At 41.4% G+C, this 20,897-nt stretch overlaps 1 protein-coding gene across 6 annotated transcripts in view; it reads left to right on the forward strand.

The window, feature by feature from the left end:
- Positions 1–763: 763 nt before the first annotated feature.
- sdk2b (sidekick cell adhesion molecule 2b) overlaps positions 764–20,897 on the forward strand; it is a 275,964-nt gene continuing 255,830 nt past the window's right edge. For all 6 annotated transcript variants that reach the window (XM_044337216.1, XM_044337219.1, XM_044337217.1 and 3 more), the window contains exon 1: positions 764–3,779. In XM_044337216.1, coding sequence (XP_044193151.1) covers positions 3,641–3,779 — 139 coding nt within the window. In that variant the 5' untranslated portion in view covers positions 764–3,640. The remainder of the gene's footprint in view (positions 3,780–20,897) is intronic.

A 20,897-nucleotide genomic window follows, 5' to 3' on the forward strand; every position in this document is an offset into this window, starting at 1 on the left:
CAGTGTGAGTGGTGGGAGAGAGGATGGAGAATTTACTTTGGTTAAGAAGATCCCTTTTCTTTTGATGCCGCTCCTTAAATGGGCACTAATTGGCAGAGAAATGTTAATGAAGGGAGAAATGTTTGATAAATAATGGTGAGACATTCAGACCTGCATTTACTCAGGGAAAACATTTTAAAACCGCCTGCAAATGGAGGTACAGTACGTACCGCCACGGCCACACTGTCCTGTAGTAAAATATCATTGGAGGTTAATGCATCCAGCGTTACCCTCAAGTTATCATCGGGGTCAGTGCATCAGGACATTAGAGTGATGAGTGTGTCTATGTGGATGAGGTGGACTTCACAGATCTCTCTGAAGCACTCGAGAGTCTTCCCTCAGGTCTTTCTTCCTTTTGGTTGTCGATCTTTGTCTTTCCCATCTGGGCAGCCGACAGAATTTTTCTGATATTATTTTCGCTTTTGCAGGCTGTGAGCATGTTTATGTGTGTATTTGTGATCTTATCTCAGGCAAGATCCTCACAACCAAAGGTAGGTGAGGATCTGAGCTGTTGATCGGGCCTTTGATCTGAGCGTATCTCCAATGATTTCAAACATTTGATGCCGTTTGTTGTTCAAAGATGCCTCTCCTCCCTTCCTCCCTACATCTCTGTTGCTCTACTCCAGGCCTCAGAAGATGCAGGTGGAGCTCTACCTCTGTGGGCCCTTTTTTTTAAAAAAAAAAACAACTTTTTTTGACAGAATGAAATGAGAGCTGAATTTTATTGTCAGTGCTACAATTCATGATTGAAGATTCAGTCAGTAAGAGGAGTGAATGAAAATCGTGTTTGGGAAGTTTTGGGTGAAGGTTGTCATTTGAAATAGTGAGGGTTGTTTTCAGAGTCAGTACAGTGGTAATGGTTGCAGGTACACTTTTTGTGCTTGAAGGACAATACCAGTGATTCTTGTAGATTTTGGTCAATTTACTCCAAATCAGGTATACTTTAACTTGCATCTACATTTCTACCAATCCAGGCAGCCACTGATTTCTTCTTTTCTTGTATGAAAATCAATAAACAGACTCTTGGAACTCTCAAGTTCTGTAATCTAACACATCTATCAATCCTCATGTCTGTGATGATGATTTCTGTATAATTTTTCAATGAACGGAAACCAATGGCTGCCAGGAAAAACAGAAAAAAATACATCAAAGTAAACATCTAAAACTGTAGCATGCATTTGAAAATGATAAGCAAAATAAACTATACATGATTTGTAGTTAAAGAACTAAAACTTGCAAACACACTGGATATGGCTCTTTAAGGGGGGAGTATGCGTGTATTCTCCAATTACTTCCAGATTTTCTAAGCCCTCCTCTCTGTCTCCTCCGCTGTGCCAAAAATGGCATCCAGTGGTAGTCTGGTTTAAGATGTTAAATATGGATGCCCAGGGCAAATGTCAGAATAACTCGAAATAATTGCAGTCTGCTGCAGATAACTCCAAATCATCATTACCAGTTGTGTGGTTAATTCTAGGGCTGGATGGATAGAGTATGTCTCATACTGAAGTGAATACAGCTTGCAGTGAGCTGCTTTAGCACCTGAAATCACAGCTAATCACAGCTAGCCATTGCTCAACAACACCAAGAAGTAACACCTGGCGGAGGTGGCATCTGGAACAAGAAAAAAAGTCACACAAACAAACGGCTTTGCCACTTGTGTGCAGAAAGCTATGGCTCAAAATACTGTGTCCAGGGATTTTCTAAATTACCCTCTTGCTGAGTTCAGTCACAGTAAGTACTTTGAAAAATCATAATCGGGTCCCTCAGCAGCCCTGGGGGTGGCCGAGGAAGCACTCCATCTTGGTTTTCCTGATGTGAACTCTCCTATTATTAACTTTTGTGCAAGGTGTCACATTTTTTGGATAAGTTGGAGAACGCCAACAGGAGACTGGAGATCATGCTGAGAAACAACGGAGGCTATTACCATGGTGCATTATTTCCTTTCTGCCCTGTGGTGGCTTAAATGGGACTCACCATTCGCAAAAAAAAAAAAAAACAAAAAACATTACAAACATTAAGCACTCCTGCTTTCTCCTGGCAAGGCACTGTCATTTTCAAGACAGGAACATTTGCACAGTCATGCTCTCTCATTCTCTCCCTCGGCCTCTACGTATTTCACCGATACTGTCATTTTGGAAACAGCATTTGCTCAGTCACTCTCTATCACTCCCCTCCTCTCTCTTTCTCTGCTCTGCTCTTCCTCCTTCTGTCCTCCACTCATTAATTTCTCATCCTCTTCTCTTTCTTGTCCTCCTTCTACACAGGCGGAAACACAGACAAGGTAACATGCGGCAGTTTTAGTTCTGGCTGTGTAAAGACTTAGCACAGCCATTTGTGTCTTTTTCTATTCATGTCATGCACCTCAAACAGTGTGGGGAATTACACATCCATAAACTAAAAGAGAGAGAGGGGGGGAAAAAAAGGAAAAGAACAATACAGCCATGCTTAGAAGGGTGCTGCACAAACCTCACAGTATCATTGCTGAATGTACTAAAATGCAGCCAAAATATAAATCCCCATAATGATGCCACGAGGGATGAAAAATACTAGAAGGTCAATAAACTCAGACAGATTATAAATCCCAATAGAAATGGGCTACTCCAATGATTTCTCCTCAGGCACTCAAGCGCCATTCCACTCCACACAACTGGCAACACAGGCAAATAACACGTGTTCCTTAAATCATTTTAACAATGGGCTATATTCATTCCACCTTTATGTGATGTGGAAAGCAATAAAACCCTCTCCTGGAAATCCTGGGCTCTGTGTTTAGCTGTATTGCTGTAACGGGGAGCGTGTGTTCGCGCTTGGCCGCATGGTGGCGACCTGCGCTGCGCTCCCAGCACATCAGAGCCTAATGTTTCCTCATAAAGAACCCGGGATCCGTCCTCATCCGACGCACACCGGCAGCCGGGCTCTCCTCCACGGCAGGCTCCGAGTCGACCATGACAGTGTGACTACGCGCAAGTTTCTCTCCTCGCCGCTCTCATTCTCTGCTTTGCGAGCTGCTGAACTTCTTCCCCCCCAGTGGTCCTGTCAAACTGAATTGCCGACCTTGACAGTGCGCTGCTGTGGGAAGGAACTTTACAGGGGGTGTGCTTCGTAGCTGGCTCCCCTTCTCCAAAAAGGATTCGAGGAAAAGTCTGTTCGCTGCTTTGGGGAAAGAAAAAAAAACGAAAGGAAGGCTGAAGTTTAAAGTGGAGGGAGAAGAAGAGGACAACATCGTTTCAAAGACGAAAGAAGTGTCGATGAAAAAGTATGAGGCGCAGCTTGTCTTCTTACAGGTGCAGCGAGAAATGGACTGAATTTGGACTTAACCTGGATTCATCTGACTGTTGCATCCAGTGATTCAAAGAAACCAACTCAAGACTGTTTTGGCCCTAATAGGGAAACATTTTACTACCACTAAATAAAACTACCTGTAATAGATTTAGACACTGTTTGACCGAATTTGTCCGGTCGATACAGGCTGCAGCAGCGGCTCGTTCTTGCGCTCCCAGCTCCGTGCGCTCCTACCGGCTCGAGTGGCCGCAGGTTCCCAGACAGAGAGACCCGACAGCAGGCGGACAGCAGAACCACACCGGGACTTGGACACTGTAGCATGCTTCAAGCTCACCGGGCACTTGTTGTCCAGTCCACCTGGTTTGGGAGCATGTTTGATGACTCTTGGAGCAGATCGATGTGGCGCGCCACATGGATTTTATTTCTTTCTTTACTCACCCACTCCACACAAGCTCAAGGTAAGAGGGGGCACTGACTCGGCACGGTGCCGATTAGTCACCACACAGGCCCATTACTGTCTCTATCTCCTCTGCTATGTTGAATGTTTTGTGTGGAAGCGTTTCCGTTCTGGCGGCGTCGGAACGGTGATGTGTTCATTATTCTTTGCCTTTTGCACGTAGCCTATAATTTTCTCATTAGGTTACACATCACTCTGACACACACTCTCTTAATTGCAGGCTAGTCACACAGACCCACACACTGGTATTCCCTTGGTGCTGTTATCCCTGATTAAACATTTCAAAGAGACTTTTTTTTCCACATATGGATCCCTCATAGCCCCGAACTTCACTTCACCTAAACCTGAACTTTACAGAGTTTAGACAATGCTCGAGGTGTCAGTTGCTGTTGTAAATTTGAGATTTAATGTAGTCTTAAAGAACCATATTTTTTTTTACAGCTGTTATGTTTGCAAACATAACTGAATTTTCCACTCCGCTGAACATATGCATTGAACGTATCATTAGAAGCCCAGCTGTTAAAAAATGTCAATCTGATTAAAAAGTCCTAACTAATTAATCAACCCTCTCCCTCGACAATTAAACTTCGCGCGGCAAACGCGCGCAGTAAATAAACAACATATTGATGTGCGGCGTTTAAAGCGAGCGCGCGCACGTGGGGGGCATTAAATGTTGAAAATTAATTGGTTCTCTGAGAATTATGCAGCCTGTTTCTCCCCGCAGCATGAGGACAGCCACAGCCATGTGTGGCAGTTTGCAGGGACTGGAGCAGCGTGTGTGTGTGTGTGTGCGTGTGTTTTTTTTTTCTTTCAGTTTTTTTTCACGAGTGGTTGCTGTAGCTGGCTGAAATTATCAGCGCAATAATCCCACAAGATCTCTGTAATATTCCTGTGGAGACTTGGAGTGCGTCTCTGGTGCCCAGCAGAGAGTCTGCTGTAACGCAGGCATATTTTTTTTTCCACAACCATCATATCCCTTTAAGGTGTTAGTTTTTATGTGATGTTTGTACAGTAGTCTGTTTCTGTCAGAAATGATTGAAAAAATGAAAAGCCAGTGATCATTATTGGTCACTAAGGGAAATGAATGCCTGCTGAAGACATGTTGAAGACATATTCTGATATAAGAGACAACGCACATAGCTGTTATCTCAAGCAGAACAGTTGTAGCCTACCGTACATTTAGACCTGAGCTGTAGTTAGAACCATTGGTTGGATGATGATCATGATCGAAGGCTGTACTCTCCTCTCTGTTGTCTTTATCACAGGGGGTGAAAAGCGGAACTCCTTTTTTTTTGTTGACATCTTGAAGTTTGAAAACCTCAAATTTAGTCATATTTGCAGTACATTCTGTTGCATTCAGGTGTTTGAACGTGCAATACCTCATCTTGGGTGACACTTGCATGATGACACATGCAGTAAAAAAAAAAAAAAAAAAGGCACTCTCTTGCTCTTTGCTTTCCTTTGTTGCACCCTCTCCACTCAGGTAATTGGGATTCAGGTATTGCTGCCACTGTAAGGAGGGAGTATTACCTCTCAAGATAGACTCTAAGCCTTTGGTAGTGTTCACTCAATAATACAATGTAGAGAAGATGAAAAAAACAAACAAGTCAGATATCCATCATTCATGAGGGCATATCCTAGTGCCTGACATTTACAGGAGATTGATAACTTGTGTGTCCTAGGGATTAAGAATCCTGACGTTGTTGCTTCCCCTCTCTCCATAACTGTGTATCTCTCCCTGCTGTCTGTATCTGATTCTGGATGCTTGGTTCCTGTCCTCTCTCTTTCCCTTTTTTTTAATGCTTATTTAACCAAGCAAGTTAAATAAGAACACATTATTTGCAGAAGTGGCTTGAGAGAAGGCGTTGTCTGTTTTTGTGCATGGGTGCATGAATCAATATGCATGCATGTGACTGCTTATGTGCAGAAGTTACGGATGAAGACTGCCAGACACACTCTCACTCTTTCTCTGCTCAGTCCATCCAGCAGTAGCCCACATATCATTACGTAGTCGCTCCTGGGTCAGAAATGTAGGATTTAATTGGACTCTCTTCAGACCGTTCGGAGAGCGGCTCGTTGAAAGTGACCCCAGTGTGGGCTGCTCTCTTTCCATCCGATGATTAAAGAACATGATGAGGCGAGTAGCATGCCTCTGGATGGACATGTCAGCCACTGCTTGCCACATTTTAATGACCAGTCTTCTGAAACAGCATTTTAACGACGGGAGAACGGCCTTCATAAGACCAAAGTGCTATGAAGTCTTGCTTGAAGGCTTGCTGAGCAGAGAGAGATAATCTTCACTCCTTCTATTTTGCGTGTTGTCATTCATAATCATATTGTCATTCATAATGACAGCACAAAAAAAAGTTTCAATATTAATAAAGGTACTTTGGTAGCTGATTGACAGCAAGAAAATTTACACTCAGTCTGTCAGGAGTTTGATAATCTTATTTTAAAGGGCGAAGCATTTTGCATCTCAAGGCTCTGCAACACTTAAGAACCTATTTTTGTAGCTGACACATAAGCACACTCTTGGTTCTTCTTTAAATCATATTAAAAACAGGCCTTCCTCCCAATTCACCCTGGATATCTTGTTTAAAGTGACAGTTGTAAGAGCTGTCTAGTCCGTCCCACTGTTCATTTCCATTCATTTACTGAGGTCATGCAGAGACAATGCTGGGCCGGCCTGCCGTTTTTGTCATTTCTAACACATCTATTTTGGAGTTCGGAGCAGCGGGGGAGCACTCTATTGGAATGTCATGTTTGGCATACATACTTCTGCATCACTCAATGTCTGCGGATTAGCCTGACTGGTTACAGCCTGACTTTGGGAGCTTTAGCGGGAGTTGAGGACTTCATTCTGTCAAAGGCGTGGCACTCAGATTAACATCCATAAGGATGGTTATGACAGAGTGTGTGTGTGTGTGTCGGGTGGAGGGGGGTGGGCGGGGGGTCACGGCATGTTTAGAGTGGCAGTCTGTTTTTAGATTACTGTATTGGACATGGACCTTGACACAGTAATAGAAGTCAAGGATGTCATCTTCATTTTAAATCTGTTAGGAGATTGGATTTAAATTGTATTGCTGGAATGAAATGCATGCAGTTTGGTAGCACCTCTTGACTGCTTCAGGAGGAAGTAAAATTGGATGTAGTCTTATCACAGGCAACAACATATGGCACATAATCATAGACATGGAGCAGAAATTTTCTGTGAGCTGGTCAATGGCTTGAAGAGGTGGAAATTGCGTGTGGAAATTTTAGACTATTATTACAATAGTTTCCTCTTTTGTTTCCTTTCTGTTCTCTTCTCCACTGAACGGTCAGACACCTGCACCATGAAGATGTTGTGTTTGTGTATGTGTCAGAATTTGTCTGTTTTGTTTTTGTATATTTGAGACTTAGGGGTATAATGCAGGCAGCAGATGTCTGAAGCACTGTATTTAGATAAAGGGACACTTTTGAAATCAAGATTATTGATCTTTTCTTTTTGTCACCCTTCAAAGCCACCTTTGGTCTTCGATATGAGTCAGCCTTTTATGAGGCGGCAGGTCTAAGTGTTCTTTTCAGGAGATTTTGAATTAACTTGATGGGTGGGGGGAAAGCTAAAGTGAGGTAAACCAACGAAGAAGAAACAGCTTGAGATCGGAGCGTGAATGATCCGCGCAGACAGTGGAGTTGAAAGAATGTCTCAAGACTACAAATGCCCTGATTTGTCACTCATCTTAATTGACAGACAAGGGATCTTGATTTCCTTGTAGCAGCTGTGCCCTGTGAAATGATTTGAAAAGAAGAAAAAAAAAAAAAAAAAAAAAAAAAAAAAGTGAGGCTGTCCTAGATCCCCGCAGCCAGCACTTTGGCAAAAGGTCACAACATATCGCTTTTAGTATTCAGGGCTGGCGAGAATACTCATGGTCAAAGTCCAGTGATAGATTTCTCAGAGGGATGTCTAGAGTTTCACTGTGCTACGTTCAATAAAACAAAACTTCCTACTCAAGGTCTCTGGTAGTGGCATGTCCAAGAGAGAGGCGTAACTTAAAGACCTTTTTGTTTTTCTCTCTTTCAAGATTTGGGTCTATTTTTGTTTATCTGAGCCCCTGTTTCCAGATTTTATTCGAGGAGGTTAAGAGTTTTTTTTCTAAGCGAGACTCCATCAGCGTTCTTAAAATTTTACACACGTTTTGAAAGATAAAATAAGAGCGAGAGCGTGCTAATGGCTTTAGAGCATCTTGTGGCACCTCCCATGGTGCTGAAAATGTTATTCATTGATTTCAAACTGTCTGTAAGACACATGATAAAAACATACAATATTGTGTGTAACAAATGGAAACGCTAGACAGAAATGCGAAAATGTGAAAATAAGTATAAGAAAGTGAACTCAGTTTGCTTTCATGTTTGACTCTTGCTTGATTAAAAGGTTAAACCTATTTGAGAATTATATATATATAGACGATTGTTATTTTTAAGAGAGTTAACACTTGTGTTATTCAGAAAGTATCACTGTCAATATCACTGTCACTTGACAAGAACGTCAGCACAGGAGAAAAGAAAGAAAGGGGAGGATATTGTTGACACATTGACAGGTCTACCGTGACATTCCTATTAAGATACACAAACATATATGTGCATGAAATTATACATTCCTTATACAAAGTATGCTCGGTGCTACATATTCTCTGTTTAGTGGGGAAAGCGTTTCCAACCACATTTGTCAGTTGTCTGTCTCAAGCACATCTGACGGAACAGATAAGCTTCTATGTTAATCAATACAGCTGTCTACACAGGCCGTATAACAGCTCCTGTTTCACTTGGGCTACACGTGCATAACCGCAACTCGAAGCATATTGTCACGCTGCAGGTTTATTTTTCCTCTGTTATACGTGCACAACTACGCACGTATCCTGTGCAGACACACCACAACGGAGCGCTTGCTGCTGCTTGCTGCTGCTGCTGCTGCTCACGCTGTGCCTCCTGTGTAGACATGGTGTCAGGGTGAAAGGAATGAATCTGAAAGACTCCATCAGTGAACTTCTCACCTATTGATAGCCATAAACACAACTCAGCACTTTTCCCTCTCCTGGATATACAGACCTGCCTCCTACAGTACAATAATAGGAATATATACTGTACATACATTATATGACAGCTGTGTTGAAAAGAAAGGCTTTTTTCTTGAGTGTAAGACTTTTTTTTCATTATTAATATGTGTGTATGTGACAAGACTTCAACCTCTTCCGTCGGGGCCTGCTGTGTCCCCGTTTTTTACTGTGTGAAGATTCTTGCTTTTGTGCAGCCACGTAAATGTGTGAGGAGGGAAGGGAGGGAAGTATAGAGATGTGTGAATTGTGTCAAGCGTCTTTGTCTCAAGCTTTATCGTGGATTAATCTACGCTACAACATCCTGCCAAACTCAGTCTGATTTTTTCCCTGCGTTTATCATGCAGCTTGACATCATCCGAGGTATCTGATTATATTGGATAATCCTCTGTATTTAAAGAACCGAAAAGGTATGAATTCAGCTGTAATCTAATGCTACCTGGTTTTCACTCATTGCAAATAGGAAAAAAAAGGCAAATTTACAAGCTGCTTCCCTTAAGCTGTTGAAGATCTCTTGAATGAGTTGTGTATGCAGAAAAGACCATGGCGCAGAGTATGAAGACGAGGGAGTTACATGTTAACACCCTGCCAATGTTAGTATCCCACTAAACTCTCTGTTCAGTGCACTTATAGGCTGATTGCATCCTTCTAGCTGTAAGATGCCAGAGCTACACAAACCAGAAAGAAAATGACACGCCTGCATACCTTTTTACAGCATCATACATGAATACAGACGAGCATAAAAGACTTAAAAGCATTGCCTTTAACTCACTGTAAGCTACTGTTTTCGGGATGTGCATGCTCTTTTTGAGGACCTTGTGACTCTGGCTGTAATACTTTAATGCAGCAGGCAAAGATGGGGTCAGCGTAACTTGGTCGAGATGACATAAAAATCATGCCACCAGCAAAGGCTTGCTCATCAGAGGGTTCCTCTAGGTGACAATGATGCGGCATAATCAATGCCATTTCACAGCTATCTGTTCAGTGACCGCATTCACTTCCTAATTCCCTCATTGGCATTGCCAGCCATATTTCATTTTTCTCTCTCATCTCATGGAGTACATTCTAAGAACCGTAATCCGAAAATTTCAGCCAGTCCTGCTCTTTGAAACACCAGTTATGTAACCCAAAAAAATTACTACTGGATTGAAAAGAAAAAAAGATTGTACATTTTCTTCTCTCTTTTTTTAAGCGCCATTCAGCCTGGACAGCTGGACCAGAACAAGAACTGTTGGGTTGAGGAAAAGATGAAGCCTTATTCACAAATAGACTCTATTCAAAGACCTGTCATCTTGCCCGTTGTCTGGACTGCAGCACAAAGGAATGTGGTTAGTGTTTGCCAGGGCTGCTCTATTTGTCCCTGCATGGTTATTAATTTAGTTACTGTTCACACTGCTGGGCGGACTGGGAAAACGAGGCCACCCAGGCCAGCTGGGAATTCTCACTATACACTGGGACGGACAAGGGTCAGTGTGGAATGACCTAATGGAGTGAAAACATTTTTGAATTCTTGTCAATAAAAACAGAGGGACCACTTGTTTCCCTTTTGGCGTTAGTAGTGATGGGCTGATTATGATTGTTCAGCTCTATATCCCTTTGCTCCTAATTGGGGATCTGACTGAACTGGATTAACCCGGTATTGTTGATTTTGCTTTTTTTTTTTTGTGAGATAGTCTCTAACGGCTCTTTTGATCAGTCTGCTATACACAAAAGCAAGCCGGTGGTTTACTTGCTCAGGAATTATTACTCTATCTGTGGCTTGTGTTTGTGAGTGCATTTGTTTTCATGTTCAGTAGGTCTTACATTTATGGAGATGGTTTGAAGAATGCATTTGTAAAGGCTAAGCTTGTGTGTTCGCTCATCTCTATTTACAAGTAGTAGTATTTACTCTTTGATGTGCAGTAAAGAGAGCACTGGTAGCTTACATGTATATTGTACTTGGCTTTTCAGTAAGAGTACTACAGTGTTATTTTCTTTTGAGGCTCCTGCTCCTTTTCAATCAATGTGTGACTTGCAACAATAAAGCTTTGGCCTGAACAAGGTTTTTGTGATTAGAATGGATTGAAGGGTTTAAAAGTAGAGCATTACACCTTGTTTTAATATCACTGTGGTGAAACTGTATCCTGTATTGCCATATCTGCTGTGCCAAGCCAACCCACGGTTCTCTACTCTTACAGCTTCCCCCAAATTAGCATCTGGATGCCTTCTGCATCACACATGAGATTCAGCTGCGCAAGTACCTGGAAGTGAGCGTGAACCGCTGCTTGCACATGTCCTTCAAAGTAGGCTCCAAAATGACCTCTAAGAAATAATAAGCCGGAGGTACGGATGTGATTATGGACTTGAACTTTTCCCTTGCTCTTTAAGAGGGCCATTATGCATGCGGCGACAGGCAGGGGGGAGCCACAGTAAAGGCTTGTTTACCAGCATCATCCCCCGTCTGGCCAGATGGAAATGAGCATGCACCTTAGAGTGACACTGGCTTCAGGAAGCCCCTAAACTCGACTCACTCATGCAGATCCTTGTGTGTTTATAATATAAATACACTCGGATTGGCCGGGGGCTTCGGAAACCACCTCTGAACCCTGTAATTGCTGTTCCCTGGGGGAGGTGTTTTGTGGTGGTTGTGTGTGTGTGCGCACAGATGAAATGTATGTGTATACTTTATCAGTGGGTGTGTGTGCTTGTGGATGTGTGTCTGTGTACAAGTGGTGACCAATCTAAGCCTATTGGCCAGTAAGCAGTCCTTTAGCTATCATGACATGCCTGACATGCTGCCACACACTGGGCCCCTGAGGCTTTAACGATCTCCCCGCAGTGCTGGATGAACAAAAAGATGGGGGTGGGGGGAGACCCTGCAATTCTAGTTCATGGAGTTCATGAAGGGACATTAAATTGCAAAAGCCTAGAGCCATATATTTTCTGAATGAATATGAATTCAGCCTAAACTGCTCCTCTTTTCTGCATAGTTTGGTATCACTGGCATGATTCTCTCTTGAAGAAGCCGGATGACAAGCAAATCAATTTAATGGCTTAGATAGGGATAGTAGATGGCCTGATCGATTCTGACAATCACGCCATCTTTAACAGACATCTCATCAAAGGCCCATTCCCTTTTTTGCCATCCCATTACACATCCATCCAGCACTTGGATCTGCTGCCTATTTACCCATCCCATGCAGGAATAATGGGGCCTTCACCCCCAGTTGGATTAATCAGCCATAACCATATGCTACCGTGTGCAATTACACTGCAATTTTGACCAAGGGAAACAGCTGTTGCCATTTGAAAGGGTGGAATAAGATTGTAATTGCCTTAACTTTGATTTGTGGGGTGCTTTGATTTGACGAGAGAACACATTTTTATGCTTTACATAATAATGACGTGGAATGAAGAGAACTATTAGAACATGACTTTTTCCGCTTCCAGCTTCCAGATGCATTTGGAGGATAACCTTGCTGTTATGAGCCATTACTCACACATTATAGAAGAAATGACTGTGTTTATTCATTTCGGTTTGAATTTTATCTTCGGAGACTTATGTTTTACTTTCAGTCGTCTAGTGACATTTGAATATGTTTATGTGTGGTGGCGTCTTAGCATTTCGATACAGGAAGCTCTCCTTCTAATCCCTCAGGTAAGGCAGTCACATCAGACAGGATGTCTGCTGAAATCCTTTACACATGCAGCGTTCTATACCTTTTTATCTGCCAGAATTCTTGTTTATACATGCTTTTTATCAAGTGGCTGCATTTGCTGACAAAACCTACTTACTGTCCAAAACATAGGGTCTGTGATGTATCCCAGATCATGCACAGGAATCCTAGAATTATACTTTATATATATATATAACTGTGGCTCTTGCAAGTACATTGTTATTGTCACTTGCTGTTAAAGCTAATGCTGACTACAAGACCTTGTCTCAGGCTGTTGTCATGTTGAGGTGGAGTGTGCACAAACAACACAACTGATCTCAGACAGTGTGTACTTATTACAACATTACTCCAGTTGCAGAGATCTGCGTCTAGAGGGAACAGGCAGTTCACACATACGGACTGAAATGCTTGGACAGCAATACGCTGCTAGTCATTGTGAATGAGACCTGGCTTTGCAACCCGGCACCCCTTTGCTGAGCTAAACAGCCTCAAAAGGTGCCCATCTACACTACAGAGGAAGGTGGAGAAAGGCTCAACTTTATGCAAATGTTCTCTTACGCAATGTGAGCATCAACCAGGAGAGAGCCAATTACCCTTGGTTTTATTTCTTTTGGAAAGAGAAGCACAGAGTTGTTTACTACTCCACTCCACTGCATGAAAGAACTTTAAACAAAGTGGAGGAAAAACCGATCGTTGCGGTGCCTGGCTCCCCAGTTCTCTCTACAGCGTGACATTAACGAGCTACCGGGACTTTAAAAAGAATAGCGACGTGTGGAAACAGATCACCGGATCATGGATTATTAGAACGGCGGATATGTCAGAAAACAACAGTTCAGTCAGAGCAGAGTATGTAAATTCAGTGCTCTACGCAACATACCCACAGAGCTTCAGATTAAAGAGAGGCTAGAGGCTACTTTTTACCTTGAACTCACCGTAATAATTACGATATGTCCAGTTGTCCTGTCTCTGACTCGTCTCCAAGGTATTCCGACTATGAACCCAGGATGAAAATTGCCATAGCACCTTGGACCGCTCACGTCGAGGTCAAGACGAGTCTCTTAACCACTTGACCTTGACAAACCCTCGTGATGGGCACGAGCTGACTGGAGGATTTTTCCCTCACAGGTCTGAAAAATGTGTCTGGGACAGGCAAATTATATAGTGATGTAGTCTCAGCTTTAGAAACATCCTTTGTTGAATAGATTTCTTTTTGCAAATCCCAGTGATAGTATTCACTGCTGGATAAACAGCAGATAGATTAAAGATGGGGAGCGAGAAGATGATATTTGAAGTGGAAACACATAGAAAATGAAATGAAATGCAGCATGACAGTAAAGTTGGAACTAGAATGTTAACCATAATGAAAGAGACTGGGCATCAGAGTCCAATATGTTAAATACTGTGAGGAGAATTCTGTATGGATCTCAATTTTGCGTACCCGTTTTTTGTACTTGTCAGTAGGGTAGACAGCACATGAGGCACCGTTTGAATTTTTTATATGTCTGACAATCGCGGGCTCTCTTTCCCAGAGCTTTTAAAGGAGGATATACTAAACTTTCTCTGCAATTGTGACATATTATGTTTCTTTATGTTATTAGCTGAAGAATGAACTTTGAACTGATTGAGAGCTTCAAACAGGATAATATAATGTGATTCCCTCTTAGAGCATCAACCGTGCAAGGCCAATATTTCCCTGTCTTTTAACAATGCAATAAATGACTGCTTCCTAGCACTTCTTTGAACGCTGTACTCATTTAAATTTCTGAAACATGCTCTTATTTTCCTTTTTTTTGTCCTTGTTTGACGCTCAAGGGCCAGTCTCAAGAGATTTAAGGCATGGCTCCCTCAATCGGGAGCACGTCTGACATCTCTGAAAAAAAGAATATTCTCTGCTGGTATTTGAGCATTGATCATGGACGGCTATGATATTGCTTTTGAAGAGTTCCTTTTGACTCCTGCCAAGTACCATGTAAACACCAAGCGTTATTCAAATGTTTTTTTTTGTTAGCAGATGTACTTCAAAAATGTCGTCTTATGTGATGAAAGCAACACACACGGAGAGGGAGTGAGGCAGAAAGAAAAAGGAAGACGGTGATAGCGGTGTCACCAATTAACTGGAAGCTAATCAAAGGCTTCATTTGAAACTTTTGTCAGTGTCTGACAATTTTATCACCTGAAGAACGACAAGCTTCTTATTGCTTCCTCAGACAGCTGCTCTTCCATCATAACATTCAGTTCCCCTATTGGTATCTGCTGAGACACTTATGATCTGATATCACCTGCTAATTGAGATGCGTACTTTGATACTGAAAGGTGGAAGAACATTTCCCACTTTGGGAGAATGGCATACTTTCACAGCTCTTCTTTACACTTGAGCAGTTTCCCATATGTAGATTTGTTAGATTAACATTTTGATTATCATTTGCTTGGATGCATTTCACACATGACCAAGTCACTTAACACTCTTAACAGTCAAATTAATGGGAATGACCCGATGATAATGGAAGGTGACGGAGTGAGATGGATGTTTGGACACAGGGCTCTGACCCGCAGCATTACTTGCACTTGACCTCAACTCAGGCACACTAATAGGTAGCCTTGCTAGCACCTTGCACACATTCAGGAATGCAACATGCTCTCACAGACGCATTCAAATTTCTATCCCCTATGTGTGTTAGCAGACCTGCCGAAGTTTCAAAATACAGGAGGGGTTTTTTTTGGCTGGGATTGGGACTTGTGGATAGTAAAGAAATAAGTAAATAAATAAAGAAATATCCAGATTTGTTTATATGTTATTTATGATAATGATGATAATGATAATGTTATCAGTTTATCAGAGAAACCCTGCAGTTTAACACTGTGATACAAAACACATATAAATTTATATTGAAATTTGTCATTCCATGAACATAATATTAATAAATGTGTCTATGTATGCATTTGCTTCTGAGTTTATGTGTGTGTTGTTGTATGCTTATAAGAATGTGTGTATAAGTGAGTATGCATCAGTGGAGGCTGGTCCATAGAGGCAGAGGAGGTTGCTCAAGAGGGCAAGAGGCAAGAGGGAGACCAAAATATAAAAACAGAGTAATTGGTTTAAGTACACCATTACCAAAACTCATTATCATTTATAAAATATATTTTCTCTCTTCTTTGGAAAAGATCCATTATTGAAATTCTGATTAAAATGCTTCAACAGCAACACCTGCAGGGCATGCAAGAGGGGAGAGGGCAATCTGTGTGAAGCGGTGAGAGGAGAGCAGAGGAGGACGGGCTCCTGCTGTCCTCCTCGGGGCGGGATCTCTTATATCAGTTTAATGTACTTCGTTTTTTTCATGCTAATCTGTTATTTAAATAACGATCCAACAGATGTCCTCCCTAACCAGTCAACAACCAGAATACAATATTGACATTGCGCTGGTCCAATGACAGTTTCCAAATTTCATCTTCAGTTCTCTACCACTGTATTGCATGTAAGTGTGACAAACTGGTGGTAAAGCAACAGATTCGCATTTCATACAGTAGCATATTAGAAAATAAATTACAACGTGCAAATTGCGAGCTACTTTTAAACACATAACTAAAGAAAATACATTTTATTTAGGCCTTTCAACAGAGTCCAAATTTCCTTTTTTTCAGATTTACTTTCCCTTTTTTTAATCAAGCTGTAGATAGCTAATTGCGTTAGCCAACGCTACATTTAGCTTGTTGTAGCAGCCCTGAAGGACTGTAAAGGACTGTTAAACTAACAGTGAGAATGAATTTCAGCTGTCTGGGCTGGATCAACAGCAGGACTATGGTGGCGTGTGGCAGTCCAACACGCTGCTGCTCTCATCAACAACAGACAGTTAACAACACAATTTAAATTAAACATCTGGGAGAGTTAGCTTTTTTGCCATTGCTGCTAATGATATCAGACTGGTTAACTAGCAGTGGCAAAGGTCTGTTAAGAAACAAACAAGATGACCAACAGCCACAAATACAGCGGGACATTATGACATGAATGCTTCATCTCCATGAAAGAAAGAAAGAAAAACGTCAGATAACGTGAGTCAATGTGTTGTAGGTAGTTTGCCTGGACACTGAAGCTGTTGAAGAGTTACAGTGGGCTGTCTGGACTCACATGGAAAGAGCCTGATTCATTTGGAATTTATCCAGTTTTTAATTAAGTGGTTGTTCAGTCACCTGTTGATGTTGTGTGATGTGTGGATGAGCGTGCAGGAGGTCTGGCTGCTCGCTTGTAAGAATTTCTTCATTCTTGTTCGTTTTTAAGCTGAGCTGTTTGTTGAGAAATAAGCTTAAAGTAACTAGAATAACAACGTTGTTAACACTGTCAGCTTTGTAGGCTACTTTTTGTATGTTGTACATATAGATAAGAGTGTGTAAGTCATGTATTTGATACATGCATTCATACTTTTTAATGTGAACCTACACTGTTAGATCTGTGAATGTTTTAGTGTTCAGTCTTTCTAGTATTCAGCACCTGTATCAGATTATAAGCTTTGTGGTATTTTATTTATTTTTGTATGCTAAGGAAATACATAGGAAACACATGTAAATCATGTGATATGTTGTTTACTCTTGATGAGAACATAAATCTGTTGTCACAGTAGAATAATACTATAAATTTGAAGTTAACTTTGTTTTTATATGCCATTCACTGAATGGCATATAAAAAAAACCTGTTGCTATACTTCAACAGGTTATACCATGAATTATGGTCTTTTTAACTTTGAGCAGCTGCCCGTCTAAATGTCTCTGCGCTGCCCTGCATTTGAACATAAGAACATAACATAACTTGAACATAAGAAAGTAGAGATAAGTAGCCAACTAGTGTCAAATAACATGACGGTTGGTGGGTTGGTTTTCCTCCTGTCTTCCCTGGTTTTTTTGAGTCACCAGCCACCTGGTATGCATGTGTGACTTTCTTACTCCTCCAGGTTCTGTGCACTAGAAAGACTTATTGTAATTATGTGGCTGACTTGGCAGCTGTCAGTACCCTCTTAGATGGAGTCAGTCCAAGTCTGCTTAAATTTGCAGGTGCATTTGGATTTTTTTAGGTGAGACGCTGTCATGCCCCTGACATTTTGACAACAGCTAAGTCAGCCTACCTGTGTAGAGAGCAGCTGCAAACACGCCCCTTGAATCAGATTGTGGGTTGCCAGATTGCGGTGACACATGGGTTGAAATTGTATGTTGTGTGTGGATCGTGTGTGTAGATTGTGTTACATATATAAAAGACGTATGGATCTGTGTATGACGATTATTCATAATAAAGTTTGAGGGCCGTGCAAATTACTATGAGTTTCCTGGGAGAAGCAAAAAAAAAAAAACAGGAGGGTGCTGGGAGATGGCCTTGAAATACGGGAGAAACCCGGGAAAAACGGGAGTGTTGGCAGGTCTGGTATTAGTCACACAAAGATAATCACTCTCTCAGAGCTGAGCAGAACAGGCAGGAAGTGCTCCATCCATCTTGTTTTGTCAATAGTTACAATTTTAATTACACCTGAGTGCTGTCAGCCTGCCAAGCTGGGCGGGGAGTATCGATTCGTTCTGGATAATTGATTAATTGCTATGTTCAAGGGGGGCAGTTTCCCCCTTCACTCTCTGTCTTTTATTTTGCTGTACTCCTCAATTTCTCTTTCTGTATATTGTGTTTACTGAGTGTTAAGGTTTCACCTGCAGGCAGAGTAGTGTTGTGTGGAATAAGTGCCTGTAAAGAAGAGACACCATATTTTACTCTTCCAGGAGTGTGGCATATTAAGGAGAAAGAGGCCCATTGTTACTGTAGAGCAATAGGTAGTGATTGAGTACAGGGAAGTTAATGCAGTATATCACTGTTGCCATTATGTGACAGTTAAAGGGGGCAGGAGATTTGGAGGTACAGCTACCAGAGACCTTTTACTCAAAACTGTAGCCTAAATATGTGTGGCTGTTTTTCAAGCAGCTCAACTGTCTAGTGGAATGGGCTCCTACCTTTTTTTAATGCCATTTTAGAAGACAATATACACCGGTGATCAAAGAAGTGAGGACAGTCCATTGGATTGGCTAGCACTGCTACCTTCTCTAAATCTTCCTTCCTTCCCTGGCAGAAGGCTTTAAACCTCTCATAAAATGACAGGACTCCGGAGCTGCTGTGTATCACAGCCAACCAGACTGCCTACCTCCCCAGCTTGAGTCTGCATGAAATGGGCCCACTTAAAAGGCTAATTTCACTATTGTCTGTTATTGAATCCTCAGAGAATTGGTAGGATTTTATAAAAATCTAAAACCGCAAACCATAATTGTTGTGGTTGATTGTTCTTTTACACCATAAAAGAGTAGAATTCAGTTTTGATAAACTACTTTTATAGCATTTTAAATGCTGTATATTTTAGTATGTCACAACCTTTGTATACGATGTCATGACATTGGTAAAATACTTTTTTAAAAAGTGTTATGAAAGCTGTAAAAAGCTAAACACTCCAGTGACTTCAGTGACTGGCTACTATGGTATTTATTTGGTCCTATTGTAAACTGAAACTTGGGTCTTTTAAATATTTTTTCTCTGTGTGTGGGCTATGTTTGAATGAAGGAGTTAATGAGTATTTTGAAAGTGTTTGTGTCTTGTGGCTTGTGGGGGATTTTTGTAGTTACAGTTGACATGATGACTAATGGAAAGACTTGGAGATGGGCAGGAACTAACAGACGGTCAACCAGTCACACTTCATTACTGAGTTTATATTGTGTGACACATTGCAAAAAATTACAAAGTCATAAACAAATATTACGATCGATCTAAATGTAGCCGCATCTCTTAGAGTCCTGACCAAAATTTAGGCGTTGAAAATCCGTAACCTTGACTCTCCTCTTATTTCCCACCCTGTTCACTTTGGGTTGCCTCCGAACTGCTTGTTTTCAGAGATTCAGATTATCTCCCTGTCAGAAATCCTAGCATGCATAGCTGAAAGAGAATCTCAGAGAGAAACGTGTTAAATGTCAGAAACAAGCGTGTTGATTCTCTGCATGATGTGCTTCAGAAATCTCAGGTTTTGTAATACACTTCTGACTTTATGAGCACAAAGCTGTTTCCACCGACGTTCAAATTTTAGATTTAGACTGGCTCAGCGCAAGCTACAGTTCTCCATAGACTCGTGTTCCAGAAACAGTTAGTGTAGCCCGATCACTTATGACATCATGTGGACGGTTTCCGAGAAATGATAGGAATAACATCAACTGTACAACGAAGACAGAAAAAGGTGACGTGTGCTTCGTCCTCGTTCACTCAGTGGTAGTAAAATACAGTAAGAGAAGAGGTGAAAAGGTTCTTTTCAGTGTGATGCCAACACAGAAGGAAAAGTTTCCTGTGTGGCCAATTACTTCCTCTTTCATTCCTTCTGGAAGCTGTAGAACACAACACAACCTACGCACAGGTTCGCTATTCCTCAGTCCCTCATGGTTCTTACTCACACACACATACGCACACAGTCTTGTGCATAAACATACATCACCGCATGAAGAATGCCATTCTATGCCGTCGGGCTTATTCTTGTAAACACTATCTGAAAAACAAACAAACAAACTAACACACACAAAGGGCAGAGTGCTGCATGCTTAAGACCCCTTCACATACGTATATACACACTCACACACACAAATACACACATTCCCTTCTATGGAATTGAGCACAGACAAGCGCACTGTTTCACTCCACATCTGTTTCTTTCTTCTCCTGTGGGAGCCAGGAAATGATTGTATGAGGATGTTTTAGTCTTTATAGACCACAAAAAAGGCACACACTTACCGGGGCAGAGAAAACTGAGAAACAGAGAAAAAGCTGTTCCTTTGAGTTGTCGGCAAAGCTGAGTGTGTGTAACTCAAGAGCTGCCTGATGTGACACTTACATTTGATAGTTTTTGTAAGCTTTAAGTGTACACTCTGAAATTTTGCGAAATAGAGGAGTTTTTTTTTTTGCCATTTTATCTAGCAAAGAGGGTTCGTTACATAAATGTCCTACATAGAAAAGGTGCTGTCTTCTGAAATATCGCTGATATGTTTATATTTTATATATTTATTAGAATTTAATAATTCAGGATCCCTTCATATGAAAGAAATGACAAACTGTTATGTAAACATATTTCAGTTTAGTGCAGTATAATAAATATATAATTATAAGTATGAGATTTTATAAGAACCTGAAAGAGTCGTAGTTTAGCACATAACCCCCTCCCGAAAACCATGAGGTGTTTTTGCGCTTATTTATATAAGGGAACATCTTCAATATAACATGTTAATTAGTGAAATTTAGAGGTGTTGGCAGATAGAGTTGATTACCTTTCAGACTGAGCTAGGCTAGCTGTTTTCCCCTGTTTCCAGTTTCTCAGTCCTTCA

The sequence above is a fragment of the Thunnus albacares genome, chromosome 20, assembly GCF_914725855.1.
Source record: "Thunnus albacares chromosome 20, fThuAlb1.1, whole genome shotgun sequence".
Taxonomy (NCBI): Eukaryota; Metazoa; Chordata; class Actinopteri; order Scombriformes; family Scombridae; genus Thunnus; species Thunnus albacares.